General features: G+C 41.4%; 1 protein-coding gene across 1 annotated transcript in view; it reads left to right on the top strand.

Moving 5' to 3' along the window:
* Positions 1-21,232, top strand: part of LOC129710775 (eosinophil peroxidase-like) — a 36,405-nt gene extending 15,173 nt beyond the window's left edge. Inside the window, exons 5-15 of the mRNA XM_055658013.1 lie at positions 581-713; positions 2,864-2,993; positions 3,633-3,839; positions 4,315-4,669; positions 6,508-6,668; positions 8,815-9,070; positions 10,421-10,591; positions 13,501-13,738; positions 15,474-15,679; positions 17,990-18,151; positions 19,418-21,232. Of these exons, the coding sequence (XP_055513988.1) occupies positions 581-713; positions 2,864-2,993; positions 3,633-3,839; positions 4,315-4,669; positions 6,508-6,668; positions 8,815-9,070; positions 10,421-10,591; positions 13,501-13,738; positions 15,474-15,679; positions 17,990-18,151; positions 19,418-19,887 (2,489 nt within the window). The 3' untranslated portion in view covers positions 19,888-21,232. The remainder of the gene's footprint in view (positions 1-580; positions 714-2,863; positions 2,994-3,632; positions 3,840-4,314; positions 4,670-6,507; positions 6,669-8,814; positions 9,071-10,420; positions 10,592-13,500; positions 13,739-15,473; positions 15,680-17,989; positions 18,152-19,417) is intronic.
* The last annotated feature ends 373 nt before the right edge of the window (positions 21,233-21,605 follow it).

The following is a 21,605-nucleotide window of genomic DNA, read 5'->3' as shown; positions in this document are numbered from 1 at the left end:
CTAAATCTACATTATCCCACTTTCTCATCCCCTCCCTACACATTAGATGCAATTACAGAGGCCGATTAACCTCAAAAACCCGCGAAACATTGGAGGAAACTTCACAGGGAGAACGTGCAAACTATGTGTGGTTACCTCCCAATTTGTGAAATTATGCCGCCACCAGGCTTCAAGTCAGCAAGCTGAGGTGCACTATATGACTACATGAGTGGGGCAGAGGTTAAATCAGCTAGTTTGGCTCAAGGGAGGCGGAAGTGTCTGAAGAAGGGTCTCGACCCAAAATGTCACCCATTCCTTCTCTCCAGAGATGTTGCCTGTCCCGCTGAGTTACTCCGACTTTTTGTGCCTATCTATATGCGGAAGTTTAATGTCCACCCAACTCTTAGAATATGGTGAGTGATAAGAATTGACAGCGCTACGCTGTCAAGCCTGGGAGATAGTCATTGTATCTACCAGCAGACAGCTAGGAAGATCTTTTGTAAATTCCACTGATCCTGATGTGAATGGAAGTGGGATTGTTGCCTACCCGGTGTGAGACTTTCATTGATTAGGACTCATGAGGGGCATCTATATCCTGCAGATGCGTTATCACCGATGGACCTGGACACCATTGCACGCGTCACAGGCTGTCAGGCCATGCGTCAGCCTCCAATATGCAAAGATGATTGTTGGTTAAACCGATACAGGACCTTCACCTCCGTATGCAACAACAGGTGAGGCACCAAGGAATGGTGATGGCTGCCAGATACTTATTGTCATTGATTTAAAGATTTTATCTTTGTAACAGTAAACATTTATAAACTGGACTTACCAAGGAGAAAACTCAATCTATTTTGTCTGAGGAATCATGTCAAAACCTCATACAGACAGCTGTGGAGGTCATGTCAATGGATATTTTTAAGGCAGAGGTTGACAGATTCTTGATTAATATGGATGTCAGGGGTTAAGCGGAGAAGGCAGGAATGGGGTTGAGAGGGAAAGATAGATCAGCCATGATTGAATGGCAGAGTAGACTTGATGGGCCGAATGGCCTAATTCTTCTCCTGGAGCTTATGTGTTATGAATATATACTTTTGAGTAAGTAATTACATGTTTCAGTGGCCTGTCACTAACTCTCCATCACATGCTCACTCTGGCCCAATGTAAAATTGAGAAACAGCGGCTCATCTTCTGTCTGGGCAAACTGTAGTATTCTGGATTCAATACTGAGTGAATCGAGCAGAAACAAAGAACTGCAGATGCTGATTAATGCATAAAAGGACACAAAGTGCTGGAGGTCAGGCAGCATCTCCTGAGAACATTCATAGGTGAAGTCCCTTCTACAGATCCTTCTTCTTCAAACTTTAATGAGTTCATCAACTTCAAGTAACTCCCTCTCTCAGAATATCAGAACTGGTCACTTCTGCTGTAGATCATCTATTTGCAATATTGACTGAATTTGTCTCTCTCCACTAGGATGTCCAACTTGCTGGACATTTCCCGCAGCTGTGCATTTCACAGCTTTTGTGTGTTCTTTTGTTTGTGTTCCCTAATTACCCTGTCAACCATATAGCCTCAAAAGCAACTCTTGCCTGTCAAAAGTATTCCTTGAAAATGTATCATGCTTACCCCAATTTCTCCACAAGTTTCTCACTTATTCTTTTCTGAAGAAAGGCCTGTGTCTGTAAATATTAAATGTTTGTCTTCCCACATATTGCACATGTTTTTTTTCTCCGGTATTTTTAACTGTAAGTATGTTCCAGACTTTGTATAAAAACTTCAAGAACAGTTGAAACAATAAACTACAGATGCCGGTTACTACAAAGTGTTGGAGTTGCTCAGCAGGTCAGGCAGCATCTCTGGAGAACATGGATAGGAGAAGTGTCTGAAGAAGGGTCTGGACCCAAAACGTCACTTATCCATATTCTCCAGAGGTGCTGCCTGGCCCGCTGAGTTACTGCACATAGTGTTGTTTCAAAAACTGTTAATCAGGTAGCAATTGGGTCCGTTTTGCAGTCTGAAGATGGGTCTCGAACCGAAACGTCACCCATTCCTTTTCTCCAGAGATGCTGCCTGACCCGCTGAGTAACTCCAGCATTTTGTGTCCATCTCAGGTTTGCAAACACTGATAAAGACGGGTTTTAATCTGTGATTTTCCAATAACTGAACATTTAATTTGTTGTGTATCATCATGCTGGCTTGTGGTGTCTACAAGTCGAAATACATACAATTGATGATCTATGCATCCCCAATGATCATGTAGTTGCTTACTCTATCTGCTCTACTCAACTCCCTTAAGCCAGAGTATCCCAGTTACCTTTCTTATGGAACAGTCTATTTACCTTACCACCAGTGAAAATGACCCCACAACATAGAAACAGACACTTCCACTAGAATCCACATTGACCATCAAACACCCATTTACACTAATTCCACAGTAACCCCATTTTATTCTCCCCATTATCCCATCTTATCCCCTCAGTTTCTAGGACAATTAACCCACCAAGCTCATAGCATTTTCACGGGTGGCAGTGAATGTTTTAAATTTTGTAACAGAACAGTAAATTATTGAGTTAAATGAAGGGAAAAGTACTGCAGTAAAATTCAGCAGTCATTTGTGAGCCTGACATTCAAATGTTCCATGTAGGAAGGAACTGCAGTGGTGGTTTACACCAAAGATAGACACAAATTTTTCGAGTAACTCAGCGGGGCAGGCAGCATCTCTGGAGAGAATGAATTACGTTTTGGGTTGAGATCCTTCTCCACTTTCCGTCAATGCTGAGCTAAAACAGTACCGGCACTAGTGGGTGCTTGATTAAGATTGATTTACATTGTCAGGCTAAGTGCATTCAGAATGAAAATCCCCCATTTTCCCATTTTACAGGAAGTATCCGCGTCAGGGATCCTCCAACATTGCGCTTGTCCGCTTGCTTCCTGCTCGTTATGAGGATGGGATTTCAATTCCTTTGGGTTGGACTCCAAAGAAACTAATTTCTGGGCATGCTCTGCCATTGGTAAGTATTTGCACATTCGATAGAAAGAAGCAAATTCAGAGACACGAGAAACTGCAGAAGCAGGGAATCTTGACCAAAACACAACCTGAAGAAAGATCCAGACTGTAATGTCATCTCTCTCCACACTTGCTGGCTGAGCCACTGAGTTTCACCAGGCTTTGAGTTTTGACATTGAATCAGATTCACTATGATATGGTATTGATTTGCTGGTAAATGGACTAACACTTGGGGATCTGGGCCAGAGAAGAGGCTGAGTGAGTACAGTGTCCATGCATGGAACCAAGTACATCCCAGTCAGATTAGAATACCGTGAAGCTCTCTTTGTACATCATCAACACAATATCTAACTGCAGACAATCTGCACTGTGTTATTTAGTTGACGAACTCAGATGGAAACATTTCAGGTTTCATTCATTTATGATTCAACGCAATGGAGAAGCAGAATTGAAAGCTCCATCTCACGCTGGGCATCTTTACCAGAGCATTACTTTTCTGAGTAATAATGTTTTCAGGCTGATAATGTCTACATTGTGCTTGTAAATATCAGTGGACTGGAAGTCAATCCATACAAAGGGTCCCGTGTTAGATAAGCCTTGTCTTGATTTCACGCAATGATTGATTTTCCCACATCTTCTCTAGGTCCGAACGGTCTCCAACATAATATTGAAAGTATCTAATGAGAACGTGGTTTCGGATGAAGACTCCAGTCATATTCTTATGCAGTGGGGACAGTGGATGGATCATGATCTGACTTTAACCCCTTTGTCTGGCAGTATCCAAACCTACAGCGGTGGCATTGACTGTGAAAGTTCTTGTGTTCAGAGGAATCCTTGTTTTCCAATTAGGGTGAGAGTCCAACTCTTTTCTTTCTGGCATTATGTTTGAGATTTGGTTTTACACCCTGGATTGCACAAAATAATTCCTGGATCATCAATCTGTCCACTTCACCTGATACATCGGCTCCACTATGAGCCAAAGAAGTAAAGAGCTACATCAGAAATGACGGGTGGACAGATTAGTGCCTATTATAAGCCAGCTAACACCTGCCTCAGGTTTTGGGAAGAGCCACGTTAAATAGTTTACCATTTACTAATATGACAGGCAACACCGTACTCACTTGTAATAAATGTGCACATTGAGCTCATCTCTGGGGGGCTCAGTGTTTAAAGTGATGGTGCCATGTGGTTGAATTTCTACCACGCAACCACGAGACGGAACTAAAACAAAACTAATTTATTCCCAAACTAGTCTAAGGTTAAGCAGCTAACTTTCCCATTTGAGATTAGTTCTTTCTAAATGTGTTCTGAATTTTTCCTGGCAGTTACTTCCCGGCGACACCAAGTTCACAAAGTCTAATCCATGCTTGCCCTTCTTCCGATCGGCTCCTGCTTGTGGCACTGGTGAACTTGGCTCACTCTTTGGAGATGTGAACACTCGTCAGCAGATAAATGTCCTCACCAGTTACATTGATGTCAATGAAGTCTACGGCAGCACCGACTGTCTGGCCAACAAGCTCAGAAACCTGACCAGTGAAGATGGTCTGATGAAGGTGAACCAGGAATACTCTGACAATGGACGCGAACATCTACCATTTAATTCCATTTCAAGTAACCTTTGTGGCATCATGGGGGAAGCCTGTGCCTCAGGTCCAAATGGTACTCCATGTTTTATTGCTGGTGAGTATCAGCTCCACTTCACATTAGGTCATATGTCCTGAGAAATAGGAGTAGAATTAGGCTATTTGGCCCATCAAGTCTACTCCACCATGGCTGATCTATCTCTCCCTCTTAACCCCATTTTCCTGCCTTCTCCCTAAAATCTCTGACACCTGTACTAATCAAGAATGTATCTATCTCGACCTTAAATATATCAACTGACTTGGCCTCCACAGCTTTCTATGGCAAAAAAATCCACCCTCTGACTAAAGGAATTTCTCCTCATCTCCTTCCTAAAAGAACATCCTTTAATTCTGAGGCTATGACCTCTTGTCCTGGACTCTCCCGCCAGTGGAAATATCCTCTCCACGTTCACTCGATCCAAGCCTTTCACTATTCTGTAAGTTTCAATGAGGTCCCCCTCATTCTTCTAAACTCCAGCAAATACAGGCCCAGTGTCAACAAACTCTCGGCATAGGTTAACATACTCATTCCTGGGATCATTCGTGTAAATCTCCTCTGGACCCTCTCCAGACCCAGCACATCCTTCCTCAGATATGGAGCCCAAAATTGCTCACAATATTCCAAATGCGACCTTACCAGCGCCTTGTAGAGCCTCAACATTACATCCCTGTTTTTATATGCATGCCCTCTTGAAATAAATGGCAGCATTGAGTTTGCTTTCTTTACTACAATTTTCAGGTCAGTTCTGTTCACTTCAGTTTAGTTTATTATCACGTGTATCGAGGTACAGTAAAAAGCTTTTGTTGCGTGCCATCCAGTCAGTAGAAAGACAATACATGATTACAATCAAACCATGTACAGTGTATAAGTACATGATAAGGGAATGACATTCAGTGCAAGGTAAAGCTAGCAATGTCCGATCAAGGATAGTCTGAGTGTGACAGATCTGAGAGGAATTTAAGAAAACTATAGTTAAAGTAAGAAATGTTGCTGTAGGAATAGAGATTTAAGAGTGTGGCATGGTCGTTTTCAGTAAATGAACAGCTATGGCAGTCTTATTGATCTTTTGGTAGTGGTGAAGAATGGTTAATTATGGAATCAAAACTGATAACAAGATTGATATTGAGTCTCAGACCTCCCTTCCATTGGACTAATTGCAATGTTGCAGCTTGCTTTCACAAGTTAGATTGAAGAAATGCCATGTTAGTGTCAATTCTTGGACAAATCAGAGCTCATTTGATTCCACAAGATGGAATTCAGTTGTTTCCTGCAATTCCAAGAGCCACCTGATGATAGAAATATCAATGTAATGTAACGATAGTGATATGCAGAAATTCAGATTCAGATTAGTTTATTGCCATATGCACCATGGTGATAAAAAATTCCTATTCGCTTGAATGACAGTAGATTTTCAGCATTGGATCTAATGACTTTCAGAGCTGGAAATTACTACAATCAGTTTAAAGAAGGATCCAGACCTGAAACGCCACTTATCCATGTGATCCAAAGATGTTGCCAGACCTGCTGAGCTACTCCAGCACTTTGTGTCCTTTAGTGCAAACCAGCATCTGCAATTCATTGTTTCTACAACAGCTCTGGCACTACCATGGACTTATTGTTTATAGCACTAATGGGCTTTTTTTCCTGCATTTCACTGCCTTGTAGAATTTAGGTGTAATTGATGTTCTTGTGTGTGGTCTGAGTTTATATGCCTATGACTTTCTTTACAACAGTTCCTCATTGTACTTGTGCATGTGACAATAAACTTGACTTGATTTGAACATCCTGAGTATTCTGCACACTAGTATCCTTGCTCAGGAATTGGTTTACTGGGTATTTTGCTATCTGTTGTCCTTTGTCATTAACTGTACTAAAGTAACGTTTGTCAACCTCAGGTGATGTACGTGTGAATGAACAGTTGGCACTGACGGCTTTTCACACAATGTTTCTACGTGAGCATAATCGCATCGCGAGAGAGCTGAAGAAACTGAACCCACACTGGAGTGGAGAGACCGTGTATCTTGAAGCGAGAAAAATTCTAGGAGCTTTTCAACAGGTAGAGAGAAAATTCACTAGTGATAACATGTTACATTAGTGATGAACTAACATTTTTAATCTCAGCTCCTCAGGTGAACTTGAATTGAATAAATTAATATTATCACACATATATTCATGCTTTTAACTTATTGAAACTCATTTTATGTTTTTAATTAAAAGAGCCTACCTTTGGGAAGAGTTCCTGTCACTTTTCCCATTCTGCATATATTGTGACCACAAATGCACCCTGTGACCAAATCACATAAACATAAGAATGTATGAAATAGGGGCAAGTATGAACTATCTGGTCATTTCATCCTGTTCCATTATATACGAATATCATGGCAGATCTTCTACCTTTAGTTTACTTTCAAGATACAGCATGGAAACAGGCCTCTTGATCCACCAAGTTCACACCAACTATCGATCTCCCATTCACACTAGCTCTATATTATCCCACTTTGTCATCCTCTCTACATATTACGGCCAATTTGCAGAAGGCAATTAACCCAGAAACCCCTGCTTATCTTTGGGATGTGGGTGGAAACCAAAGCACCCGGAGGAAACCCACGCAGTTACCGGGCAAACGTGCAAACCCCACACAGGCAGCATCCCGGGTCAAGATTGAACCCGGGTCTCTGGCATTGTGAGGCAACAGCTCTACCAGCTACATCACTGTTCCACCACTAAAATGCCACTGCAGTGCCATTTCCATGTCATATTCCCCAACTGTACTGAAATCTAATAATTCTAGTTTTCAATGAACTCAACAACTAATCCTCCTAGCCCTCCAGGATGGAGAATTCCAAGGAATCACAACTTTCCATGTGAAGAACATCCTCATTAATTCAGTCCTGAACAAGCCTCTCATTTTTAGTTTGTGACCTCTGGCTCTAAATTCTTCAGCCTTGAGAAACATTGGCTCTGCATCTAACCTGTAGAGCTTTGCAAGCATTCGGGAAGTTTCAAAAACTTCTACTCCCAGTCTTGAAAACTCCAGAGAATGCAAGCCTAACTATAGAGCATAAGCAAATTGGAGAAACAGCACCTCATATTTCGCTTAGGTTGCTTACACCCCAGCGGTATGAACATTGACTTCTCTAACTTCAAATAGCAATTGCTTTCCTTCTCTACCCCCTCCCCTTCCCACCAGTTTTACTGTCCCCAACTACATTCTACCTTTGTCCTGCCCACTCCCCTGACATCAGTCTGAAGTAGGGTCTCGACCCGAAATGCCACCCATTCCTTCTCTCCAGATATTCTGCCTGCCCCGCTGAGTTACTCCAGCATTTTGTGTGTTGGAGGTGTCTACCTTTGATTTAAACCAGCATCTGTAGTTCTTTCCAACATATTTTCTTGAATATATGCTCTTCATATTTCACAATCTAGGAACAGTCGTTCTGTTCCCTTAACTCCACCAGGGGCATGTTATTTCTTTTAGCTTATCCTGTTAGCCTTATGGTCCCTTAGATTGTGCATAAGACTCCATATTGAGGTCTATGGTCACCACGATCAAAGGAAGAAGATGCAGATGTTAGTGCTCCTCGATGACCTAAGAAAAATGAGTCTCACAACAAAATTACTTCACAATAGTACTCACAATTGGGGGCTACATCCAGGTAAATTGGCATTGTGCTAAAGTGCCCAAATTACTAACTAAAGGAATGTGCCGGCAGTAAAGAGGCGAGAATCATTTTCAATCAATGACTAAAGGAATTGTGAGACCAAGTCAACGAGTAACGACTGACGTGGACTGCAGAGTTTCACTTGTTCAGTGCCTCTGTTCTGTGGCAGTCATTGGACACATTGTGAGGCCGATCTGCAGTTTTCCAATTTTAGGATTAGGTTGTATTTGGACGATTTCTTCTCAATAAGCGTGAGGATGGCCCAGAGGAAACACATTTTCCAGGAGGCACATGAACAGAGAACATTTAATTCCAATTTGTATTACCTTATACTTGCTTTCTGAATCCCATTGCAATCCAGGATCAAAGAGCAACATAGTCTCTCTCAGGTAGGGCAGTGGTGAACTGTTCAAACTCTCTTTCTGGGCTAGCCCCAAAAGTAAGAGTGCAGAGATAACCAGGCCTTTTCAGATAGAAAAGCTCAAAACTTAATGCTTTCCAATAGGTTTACTGTTTTGTGAAACTACGTTTTCATTGCAGATAATAAATTTCAAAGAATATCTTCCCCGGATACTTGGAGAAGAAGGAATGGAGAAATTTATCCCAGAATACGAAGGCTATGATGACACTGTCGATTCCAGTATCGCTAATGTTTTTACATCAGGTTTCCGTTTCGGACACACCACTGTTCAGCCTTTCATATTCCGCCTTGCCAAAAACTACATTGAGCATCCGCAGTTCCCAAGTATCCTCCTGCACCAGACTTTCTTTGCTCCCTGGAGACTATTAAAGGAAGGTAGGTAACACACTATAATAATACTGAGTTCAGCATGAACCATTGTAAGGATCCTGAGAGTGGGGTTGGACTTCATGATGGGCAGACATTATCATAGTCAAAGTCATACAGCATGGAAACAGGCCCTTTGACCCAACTTGTCTATGGAAACCAATGTGCCCCATCTACACTAGTCCCACCTGCCTGCTTTTGGCTCATATCCCATTAAACCTATCCTATTCATGTACCTGCTTAAATATTTCTTAAACCTGTCTCAACTACATCCTCTGACATCTCGTTCCATATATCCACCATATTTTGTGTAAAAAGGTTGACTCTTAGTTTCCTATTAAATTGTCTCCCCTTCATCTTAAACCTATGTCCTCTCATGTTCGAATCCCCTATTCTGGGTAAAAGATTCTGTGCATTTACCCTCTCTATTGCTCTCATGATCTTATGCGTGTCTATAAAACCATCCTCATCCTCCTGTACTCAAGGAATAAAGTCCATGCCTGTTCAACCTCTCCCTGTAGCTCAGGCCCTCGAGCCCTGTCAAAATCCTCATTTGCACCCTTTCCAGCTTAACAATACCTTTCCTATGACAAATAATTCTCTAAATGTGTATAATGCTCACCATTGTTTTGGCAACTGTAACAACCTCCCAACTTCTATACTCAATAGTCTGACTAATGAAGGTCAATGTGCTGAAAGCATTCTTGACCACCCTATCTACCACTTTCAAGGAGCTACAGCATGTACCTGCATTCCTATTTCCATCTTTTCCACAACACACACCAGAGCCCTGCAATTCACTGTGTAGGTTCTGCTCTGATTAGACTTCCGAAAAGGCAACACCTCCCATTTCTCTGTATTAAACTCCATTACTCAGCCCACCTGCCCAACAAATTGCAATTTTTGACAACCATTTTTGCTATCTACAATACAACCCACTTTGGTGTGATCTGCAAACTCACTGCATTGGTAATAACTGGACTCTGGCCATGATTAAATAAAGAGGAAAGTAGAGCTGAAGGTTGTAAGGGCAATTTTTGTTGTTATCTCTGTCTCTGCAGTTGACATAGGAAAGGCAGCACTCCCTTCATTGATCCTGGGGAGAGGGAAGTTTGGGATGGTGCAGCAGCAAGATTCCAGAATCACAGAATACCTGGTCCTGGAACCAAGGGTTCACTCCTTTCTCAAGACTCAACCTTGAAACCCTCTGAGATCATTCTCTTCTTGTTTCTTTGAACATCTGACCAAATGGTGCCCTAAAACCTAGATATCATTCTGAAGCCATGGATTGAGATTAAGTAATGTGAGCAATCATTGATTGGAAAAGAATTACGGAAGTACTCTTTGGTGTTTGTGCAGGTGGAGTCGATCCAATTATTCGAGGATTGGTGGGTCGTCCCGCAAAACTGCAGGTACCGACCAAGTTGTTAAATGATGAACTGCGGGAGAGATTGTTTGAGTTGACCTCACATATAGCGCTGGACCTGGGTGCACTAAATCTGCAGCGTTCTCGTGATCATGGACTACCAGGTAAGAGGATGGCAAACAGGGTGTTGAATATAACTCTGAAAGAATTACGTTAACTCTGTCAGTTTAACCAAAAATGAACTGGAAATCATATGAAGTCAATGGGAAAATATTGGAAGCTGATTAGAAATAATGCAGAAAGGTAGCTGTGAATCTTCATCTTCAGTCTTGTGCAATAGAGAGTAACAGTAGCTGAGAAGTTTGTGGGTACGGCTTTTAATCATTGAGTTTCCAGAAATGTATTACAATTACACCGCTGGGTATCTCATCTATTGTCTTTGGTCAGATAGCTGATAGATCAATTTCAATTCTAGAAAACATTCACTGGAAGTGCATAACATAAAGTTATCATCAAAGATTGCAGAACTGGGATTATTAGCTGCGTATTTGGGAGTAGTCATTCCGGCATCTCTAACAAAACTACTGGGGATTACTCATGAAGAAATGATTTAAAATGAGGAATTAACTCACATTTCTCCAAGTAAACTCACTCGGGATAACAGATAACTACTAGTCAATGAGACTTCATTGTTTGGGAAACCTTACAGATATTTACTTGACATGTGTAATGGAAACCACCTTGATATTAACTATTTACGAGAAGATTATTTGGAGTAAATTAATATGGGCATTTTCTAATGAGCACACAAGAGCAAATACATTGTTTTACCAATAATAATAATAATAATAATAATAATAATAACAATAAACTTCATTACGGACTCAAGGTCCAGACATGGGGCAACATTACATTAAAAATGTATTGCATATCAAATATCATAAATATATATAAAATCATGGTATATCACATAAAAACATCATAATCTATATTTAACAAAACCCCACAATACTTAAGTTAAAAATCCAGATTAAAAGATGATCAATGTCCTACAACGAGACAACGATACCAGTGTCTCCACAACTGGGATTCGTAGCGTGTAGTGCTAACCCTTATGTTTGTCAAGGCCACAATAAGCACATTTTTAGAGTTATTTATCCTGCAAATGAATTTATACATGTGGTGTCTTAGGATAGCTTCTAAAGTACTGACTCCTGCAGCCACAAACATATTACTGGCACTACACCATCTAGGTTGCCTTAGCGGTGTTCTCATGGCATCGTTATATGCCAGCTTTAGTCTCTGCATACTTGTCTTTAAATAGTTCAACCACAGGTGCGCAGTGTAGAGGGGTGTGCAGTATGCTCTAATTAGCGACATCTTCACCACATCTGCACACGCACCAAATTTACGCAAGAGGATATTTGCCTGTACATACAGCATGCATTGTTGCCTATAAATATCCTCATCTGTCATTTGTTCTGTAATAATTTGCCCTAGATATTTTATCTTATTACAGACACTAAGATTGTTGTCAGACAATTAAAAAACAGGATATTTTAGGCATTTATCCTCTTTGGTTCTACAGACCATAACAGCACACTTACTATCAATAGTTCAAATGGGCAGCGTTTTTCAGATTTAAAGTTAAAGAAGCTCAGACTGGGAATAGCTAGTGAGATTATATTTACCAGACCCATGTATCAAAAGATACTTACTGGGGACCACCTGACTAAGAGATAGAAAAAAGGAACTTTAGATGCCAGAGTAAAACAAAAACACAAAGTGCTGGATAGGAGACTTTTCAGGTTGGGATTTTTCTTCAATTTGACACAAAACGTCACCCCTCCACGTTCTCCAAAGATTCTGCTTCACCCATTGAGTTACTCCAGCACTTTGTGTCCTTATCTGACTAAGAGGCTTGGATTTTGCAGTCATTAAATATATTTGTTATACATCATGCAAAAACATCGAGAGCTTCAGAATATTTTGTATCTAAATCGTTCTTGTCAATTCACAGATTAGTGATGTTTACAGCAGGTGAAGGGTACAAGAGTGTTCCCTATCAAGAAGTATTACTGGAGTCAAATTCTACCTTTTAAGTCAAGTCAAGTTTATTTGTCACATTTAACTGTGCCTGACGTCGTTGCCTAATTTGCTCTGATGGTTTTATTGTGATCTTTGTCACAAATATTTAGCAGTCCGCCATTTGCAAGGCCCAAATCAAGAATAATAACATACTTTCTAGTTGTCTGAATGAGTGTAGCTCAAATAGCAATCAGGGTGCTTGGTACAAGCCAGTAGAAAGCAGCCCACTTCATCACCCACCGTAAATATTCATTCCCTCCAACAATGGTGCACTACTGTCTACAAATGCCCTGGAGGCAGATAGCTCATCCCAAACCTACAACTCCTGTCACCAAGAAGTTCAATAAATCCATAGGTTGACCATCAATTGAAGGTTCCCTTCCAAGTGCCACAGCAACTTGACTGAAGTATATGTGTGTCTTCATCATCACTGCTCCTAAATCATGGACCTTCCTCTGCAGCATTGTGACAAATCCTTCACCCGAAGAGCTGCTATGCTTCTGGGTGGCTCATCATTACCTTTTGAGGGCTCTTGAGATGGACAAATGTCAGACAAGTCCAAAACAAACAACTAAATTAAAATAAATGTCTGACAATGTGCTTAACGAGGGCATTGTCTTGCTATTAAGCAATTTTTAAAAGATTGCTTTTTACTCTCAAACTTCAAGGGGATGTCAACATGTTGGGCTGGGATGGTTTGTGCTGTGCAATATGTGTTATTAGGCTCGGGCAAAGCCTCCAGACAGTGAAACAATGTGTTCATTTCCTACCACATTTTTTGCAAGTTAAGAGTAGACAAAATAAAGAAGGAGCATCACTATTGATGCAGTAGATTCTGCTTGATTCCTTTAGAAAGACTTTGTCAGACCCAGAAGCAGATCACCAACCAATGGTTCCCAGCTCGAGATATTTTTGTGCTGATAATGTTTTTGTTCAAATGCAAATGCCATAGATAAGCTGACAAGCTTTTTACTGAATTTTGCAGGTTACAATGCATGGCGCAAGTTCTGTGGACTTTCACAACCAAGAAACGCGCTCCAACTTTCTCGTGTTCTCAAAAATGTCAACCTAGCAAGGACATTCTTCAGACTCTATGGAACTGCGGATAACATTGACTTGTGGGTGGGGGCCATCTCTGAACCCAACGTAGAAGGTGCAAAGGTCGGCCCTTTGTTAATCTGCTTGTTAGGACAGCAATTTGCGAAACTGAGAAATGGAGACAGGTAATTGTGATATTAGCATGATCGAAGTATCTCAACACATTTGTTTTACACTTCACAAACAAGCCACCAAAAAATCCCAAACTCAAACTGCTTTTAACAATCCAGCCAATCCACCTATCTTACTCTTCGCTCTACCTAGTGCTATTTTGACTGTATTCATATATACCATTATCTGATTGATTGGGGGCGTAGTGGTGGTTATTCCTCGAAGTCGAGGATGATGGTCTACATTCTGTTGTTTTTATGAACTCTCAGGTGGCTTATCAGTCCAATCCTGGTTTTGAAAGTTCTTCAAAGCCAGGATCGATTGATTGGTAGCATGTGGACAAAAGCTTTCCCCTGTATTTCATTACACGTGACCTGCCAACCAAAGATGTGATGATTCCTGGATGAAGAAGATTTGAAAGTTTGGGAAGAGAATATTCAGATTTGTTTTCTTTTATGATTGTACAAAAAACTGAGAAGACCAATTCATTGGCACATTCCTCTTCATTGACAAATCCATGTGTTATATCTGCCAAACCCTTCCGCAAACACTCAAGGAAGCTCAAAAACGGTGACCTTGAAATCATCATACTAGACTACCACCCATTTCCACTCAAATGCTGCATGCACTCTTCGAGTAGACCAAGTTCTGTGGACTTTATTGTTTTATTCAAGTGGGAGCCTCACAACCAGATATGTATTGGGCCACTGGTTTTACAGAGTGCTCTAATGTAATTTCCAGTGTGGTGTGGTCCACCTAATCATACCACAAATTCATGCAGCAACGATCGGTGATAGTTGGAGAAAATAAAATCACTAGACAATGAAATGTTCATTTGTACAACATTGAGGGCATCATTGAGTTTATTTTGGCTGCCAAAACCCAGCCAGTCCTGTCTATCCCATTCCCATATTTACTTTCTTCCATTTGATTGTCTCTCATCTGCCATCTACTCCACTTTTTTTCTCGTGTCGCCCACCTACACAAAGGATAACTTATAGCATTGAAAAAAAATACCAATCAGTATATCTTTGAAATGTGGGGAAAACATCTGATCACTCAGGGGGGAAACTTCGGTCACAGAAAGCACTTGCCAATATCACGTAGAGAGGTCGGAATTGAACCAAAGTTGCTGGAGTTGTGAGGCAACCTCTCTATCCATTATGAACCCATCACTCAGTCATTGCAAACACCCATGCTCCCCGCTCCCCAGCCTCCCTCCTCTCTCTGTCTTTCCCAATGACAGGAGTGATAATGATGTGAGACAAAAAAAGGAAGAATGCTATCCAGTTCTGTACAGTGAATACAGTCCCAGACAGATCTCCAGAAAGGCCAAATCTCTTATTTTATCTTTGTGCAAATTCTGTGAGGTATACTCAAAGGTGGAAATTTAAAAATAATCTGCCTTAAAGAGCAGTGGAAGCAGAAATCTTCATCACAATTGAAACATTACGGGATAAACACAAAGTGTTGCAGCTTGCAAGGCCCTGAGTCATGAGCAGAGAAGAGGCATATGTGTAAATAGTATTTTTGAGTGACATACAGTAAATGCAATGGACAGAAAGGCTTCCTTCTGGGTATAGGTTAATAAAAATTGTATGATCCCACCCCACTGACTTTTTACCTTTATACAACTGTTACACTTGGGTTTAATGAATCTGGATATACTGGAACCTCTGTAGTCAACTGGTTCAATCTGATCTGTTTACATCAGAGATTTAACAATGTCATTTTTCCTTTGTTCTTCAGTCACTGGTGGGAAAATAGAGGAGAATTTACCATTAGTCAGCGCCAGTCTCTGCCTGAAATCTCCCTGGCCAGGATCATCTGCGATAACACTGGCATACAGCTTGTTCCTCGGAATCCCTTTAGATTCCAGTCCTTTCCACAAGGATTTGTAAACTGCACCGAGATACCAGCGGTAGACCTGAGTGCCTGGAGGGAGGATCCACAAGGTACAGTATCTGAGGGCAGGGTACAACCTTCTTAAGATTAACAACAGTTCCTGTACATTTGGGTATAAAACCATCTAAATCTACTGCCTTAAAAGTATACGGCATGAAGCTTTGATTGAACTGTTGACTGAATACTGAATTGCTGTGATTCAGAAATGTTCATTTTCTGCTGAAATTTGCTCTCTTTGCTTTAGCCATTCAGGGACAGCAATGCAAGGACTGGGAGAGTTAAGGAAAACCTTTGCAAACAATGAATTAAGGCTTTATCTTAAGAATACCAATACATCTTCTCATGCAACTATTCACTTCTATCTTCACCCAATCCCAAAAGTTAATCCAATTGACTCATAAAGTTATTTGTGCCCTGATAAGTGGCCATGGAAAGGCATATTGGGCAGATGGAATTCAGATGGGGTTTGGTTTGGGGAGCAGAGGGAACAGAGGCTGGTAGGTGGTAATTCAGTCCAACCCTTTCTCCCAGGGTAGAAAAATCAAAAGCAAGAGAGCAGAGCCTAAGGGTAAGAGGGATATGCCCTCTACATACTGCTATATACTGGTTACCATTGCTGCTCCTTCTCTGTCCTGATGCAAGGTCTTGGCCCAAAATGGCAACTTACCTCCTTTGCCTCTGCAGATGCCGCTTGACCAGTTGAGTTCTTCCAGCATCTTGTCTCTCTTCTATAATCAAATAGATTAGGGTTCTCATGAAAGTAGACAGAAATGCTGGAGAAACTCAGCTGGTGAGGCAGCATCTATGGAGCGAAGGAATATGTGACATTTCGGGTCAAGACCCTTCTTCAGACTGATGTGGGGGTGGGGGGGGGGGCGGGAAGAAGAAAGGAAGAGGCAGAGACAGTGGGCTGTGGGAAAGCTGGGAAGGGGAGGGGAAGGAGGGAGAAAGCAAGGACAACCTGAAATTGGAGAAGCCAATGTTCATACCACTGGGCTTTAAACTACCCAAGCAAAATATGAGGTGCTGCTCCTCCAATTTGCGGTGGGACTCACTCTGGCCATGGAGGAGGGCCAGGACAGAAAGGTCAGATTCAGAATGGGCGGGGGAGTTGAAGTGCTAAGCCACCGGGAGATCAGGTTGCAAACTGTGCGGAGGCATTGGGCAAAGTGATCGCCAAGCCTGCACTTGGTCTCACCGATGTAGAGCAGTTGACACCTAGTAGGTGTCACCTCCTTCCCCTCCCATTCCCAGCTCTCCCACAGCCCACTGTCTTCACCTCTTCCTTTCTTCTTCATGCCCCCCCCCCCCCCCAACCCACACATCAGTCTGATGAAGGGTCAACCCCACTCTTCCAGGGAGATGCTAAATGCATTTAGTTGTCTCTGTACTGTACACTGACAATGACAATTAAAGTTGAATCTGAATCTGAATCTGAATCTGACCCAAAACATCACCTATTCCTTCGCTCCATAGATGCTGCCTCACCCGCTGAGTTTCTCCAGCATTTTTGTCTACCTTTGATTTTTCCAGCATCTGCAATTCTTTCTTGGACAAAGGTTCTGATGAAAGGTCGCCAACCTGAATTATTCACTTTGTTTCACTCCACATATCCTAGTTGACTTGCCATATACTTTCAGATTTGTTTTAAAGTTCAGAATTCCAACATCAGTTCTCTTTAGCTTTGTGATCAAGCCAAAGTTGAACACTAGTATGTCCAAAACACAGGCCATTCATGTTGGTTGCATGAACGAGCATTGCAGGTTCATGTATTGCATCTGGGTATCATAGTTTTCATTAGTTCCTTTGAGAGATTTTAAATGATTACAAGGAAATGAACCAGGGAATGGGACTAAGGAGCACAGTCTGAGAGCTGTCGTCAACCCCATGGGCCGAAGGGGCATCATTGCATCCCATGACATTTAGCTTTCTAAAAATAGCTAAAGGAGGTACTAATGGTGATATGCACCATTTCTCAGCTAGGGACAAATGTTGAGGTAGCTTGCAACAGAGTCTTGCTACGCTTCAAGAATAGGATGAATCATCTCGAAAATGTAACCGCTAAAAGGTGTTCAGGTGGCAATGAATTCCACAGATTCACCACCCTCTAAAGAGATTCCTCCTCTTCTTCTTTCTAAAGGAATGTCCTTCAATTCTGAGGCTATGACCTCTGGTCCCACGAGGGGAAGCATACTCCCCACATCCACTCAATCCAGGTCTTTTGCTATTCGGTAATTCATGGATTCGCTTTGCCATTCACCTGCGCTTAGTAGTCTGAGCATCTTGCTGTGATCAAGCAAAACTTCAAATACCACATGGTCGAGAATCTTCTAACCAGTGACTACTCGTTTGATTTACAGTGACTCCGTGCGGCAAGGTCCCCGTTGTGGCTCATGCCCATTTCTCGATCTGTCAATCGTCGGTCAGGTACACATGTGCATCTGGATTTGTGCTTGCGGGAGGGGATACGTTAACATGTCTAAGCAACGGACAGTGGAAAACTGCACCTCCCAGCTGTATAGGTACGTCTAGAATCTAATCTCTCATGAGTTAAATTAGTGGAAATTGAATGAAAGACTGTTGAATATAAATACATGTATATTAATCTCTATCTTCACCATCTATGTACCAATCTCAGTTCACCTGACAAATGCTTATTTTATTTAACTTAACAAAGTGATGAATGCACTTTATCAAATTATCACCCACATTGTGCAACATCCATGTGCTTATTGTTCTTTCCCTTAAACACCTCTTGGAACTGTCTCTGAACTGTAAATCCTATGTCATATTTCATAGTGTGACGTTCCAGTTAAACCCAATCTCCAGTTTTTTGTACATACCAAACACTCAAGACATAAACTCTCATTAAATTGTATTTTTACCTCATTATTTCCAGAAGCAACGATTTCCATTTGTTTTTCTCCTGCACATTATTTTAGGGCACAATATTCACTAGTTAACTGGAACTCCAAGAATATTTATCGTCCCTGCCTCAAACACCACGTCCTCAGCTAAAAACTAGAATGACTGGAATGACTGTAGAACCAGTGCCAGCTAAATCCATTCTTGGTCAGCAAGTTCAGCTGGCGCATGGGCAGCCCAGTGGCACAGCGGTAGAACTCACAGCGCCAGAGACCCGGGTTTGATACCTAACTAACGGTGCTGTCTGTGCAGAGTGCATATGTTTTCCCTATGACTGCATAGGTTTTCTCCAGGTGCTTCCTTCCACATTCCAAAGATGTGCAGATTTGGCGGTTAATTGGCTTCTGTAAATCGCTCCTAGTGCATATGATGCCAAACCGGGATGGCATAGAATTAGTATATGGGTCGGCGTGGACTCAGTGGGTCGAAGGCCCTGTTTCCACATGGTATCTCTAAACTAAACTGAACTAAAGATTTCCTGTAATCCAGCATTTCATTCAGCACATTTCTCTGACTTCTGCATCTCAGCTGTTTTGGGCCTGGAAAGTAAGCTAGATCATCCAGGAGTGGCCCAAGGTATAAAAAGCTCATCTCTCAAATCATCAAGATTGAGATGGTTTGACAACCAGTTTGGTCTCAGTCACCAAATTCTTGTTGTGTTAAAACCAAAGATCTTAAACGCTCCATTGCGTACTATACGTCAGTCCATTGGATTTTGCAGCAGTGGCCTATCTTGCTCTGCTCTAAGATCTTTGGTTAAAACCTCCCAGGTTTCTTTGCATTGTTATGCTGTAAAGATTCTAACACTGTTAAATGAGTCTTAAATCTTAAGTGTGGATAAATATGGTGATCCATTCTTGCAGTTGATGCAGAGCCATTGTGGAGTGAAGCTACAGGTCCGAAAGGAGAGAAAGGTGAACCTGGGACAGTGGGACCTTCAGGATCGATGCAACAAGTTCAAAAGTCTGCCTTTTCTGTGAATTTTACAACAAATAGTTTGAAACCAAATAGGCCGACTCAATGTGCAAGTGAGATCTACAATGGCCAGAGTCATTTCAGTTGTCAAACAGGAAAGTTTACTTGTCAGATATCTGGGGTGTATCAATTTTCATATTATTGTGCATCGAGGAACCAAGTAGCTGTGTTTCTTAAAAAAAATGGGATTACAGTGATTGCTTCAAAGGACTTTGATAGATCTTCTATAAATAATTTATCAGGAGGTGCCATCCTTCAACTAGCTGTGAATGATAATGTTTGGATAGAAGTTGACCCGACATTAAGAGGCGTTGTAAATTCCTGTTATTTTCAGGGGCATTTACTCTTTACAGTTTAATAACTTTCCTTTATTCCCAGACAAATATTATGACTTTTACCAGTCAAATGTCAAAATAATATTTTTTTGGTTTATTTTTGAACTGGGTTACCTGGAGCCACTAATGCCACTAATTGAATATTATCAAAACAAAGCTGGCACGTGTGCTGTGCCACTGATACATTGATTAATTTACAGGTCTGATCTCAAATGCAACTGTTATTGGATATTTGGTTTATGTTCTCTTCTGTCTGTAGCCCCAACCTTCACTTCCAGCTCCTACCTCGAGGCAATTTGTGTTTCACTGTACCTTAATTGGCACACGTGACAATAAACTGACCTTTGAATCTTTGAACCTTTACCTCTCTGTTCCCCAGAAATACTTTCTGCCCATCATTCTCTATACCCCGCAACTTTCAGTTCCTAGTGCTCACTGCCTTCTCCTTCCCCACTCTAGACCTCCAAATAAGAACAGAGACGAGGAACCACTTTTTCTCATAGAGGGTTTTGAGTCTGTGGAATTCTCTGCCTCAGAGGGTGGTGGAGGCAGGTTCTCTGGAAGCTTTCAAGAGAGAGCTAAATAGGGCTCTTAAAAATAGCGGAGTCAGGGGATATGGGGAGAAGGAAAGAACGGGATACTGATTGGGGATGATCAGCCATGATCACATTAAATGGCGGTGCTAGCACGAAGAGCTGAATGGCCTACTCCTGCACCTATTGTCTATTGTCTATAATAGTTCCCAACCTCTCTCTGGACCCCTGAACAATTTCTGCCCCTCACTCTCTGTAACCTCTGAGTTTTCCATTGGCATATTCTGTGCATCTCCCTGTATCTGTAAAAGCTCCTACCTCTCTCTCTGCCTCTTTAATAGCCCTAATCCCTCTCTATTTGTGCCACCTCACTCCCATAACAGTTCCTGCATTTTACTCTTTTGGAATCACAGTAATAGTTCTTGCCCCCTCAGTCCCAGGTTACCCATTAATAATCATGCATCGTAATGCTGGTGTTACTGTTTGCCAGGTGTTCGAAGTTTCTCAGGGATCTATCCTTCAGTAACTCTGTATTGATTTCTTCCTTCAGATCAACAATGTTTTTGTTGTTATTTGTAATATTTGCCAGCTCTTGTTGATTGAGGTCTATTGTTATTGTATCAGTAAGTGAATATGGGTGATATCATAAAAATATATCTGATTCTAATTCATATTCTGAATTAAATAAAAAATTGTCCCTACAAGAATGATGGTCACGGGTGTAAAATGGACGGCATGAACTTTAATTTCAATATGATTATTCTTCTGAAAAAGTAATTGTAATTGTAATTGTAATTAACATTTCAATAAAGGAATATAAACTGGAAACGATAAACTGCTATTGGAAATTTGGTTTATTTTAACTTTTTTCTCCAGAAAGACAAAAATGTCTACAGGGAAAAGTCTAGCCAATTCCACAAAATAGTGACACCACATGTTCATTTCAGGTGGCACTTTCTCAAAACTTTTATTTGGTTCCTTGGAGTCGTGAGCAGTCAGAGAGATGGGGTGATGTAGCCCTACTGTATGTAGTGCTGTGTCTCAAATTTATTTTGACTTGAATTAGATCGTAGCCTCCAGGATTGTCTGTGTGGAGTTTGCACGTTCTCCCAGTGATCACAGAGGTTTGCCTCAAATGCTCTATTTTCAACCCATACCCCAAGGATATGCTGGTTAATCGGTTAATTGGTTCACCTGGGCTGGTTAGT

Source organism: Leucoraja erinacea, chromosome 28 (assembly GCF_028641065.1).
Source record: "Leucoraja erinacea ecotype New England chromosome 28, Leri_hhj_1, whole genome shotgun sequence".
Classification (NCBI taxonomy): domain Eukaryota; kingdom Metazoa; phylum Chordata; class Chondrichthyes; order Rajiformes; family Rajidae; genus Leucoraja; species Leucoraja erinaceus.
The sequence above is the reverse complement of the archived record's forward strand: the minus strand, read 5'-3'. Positions and strand labels throughout refer to the sequence as shown.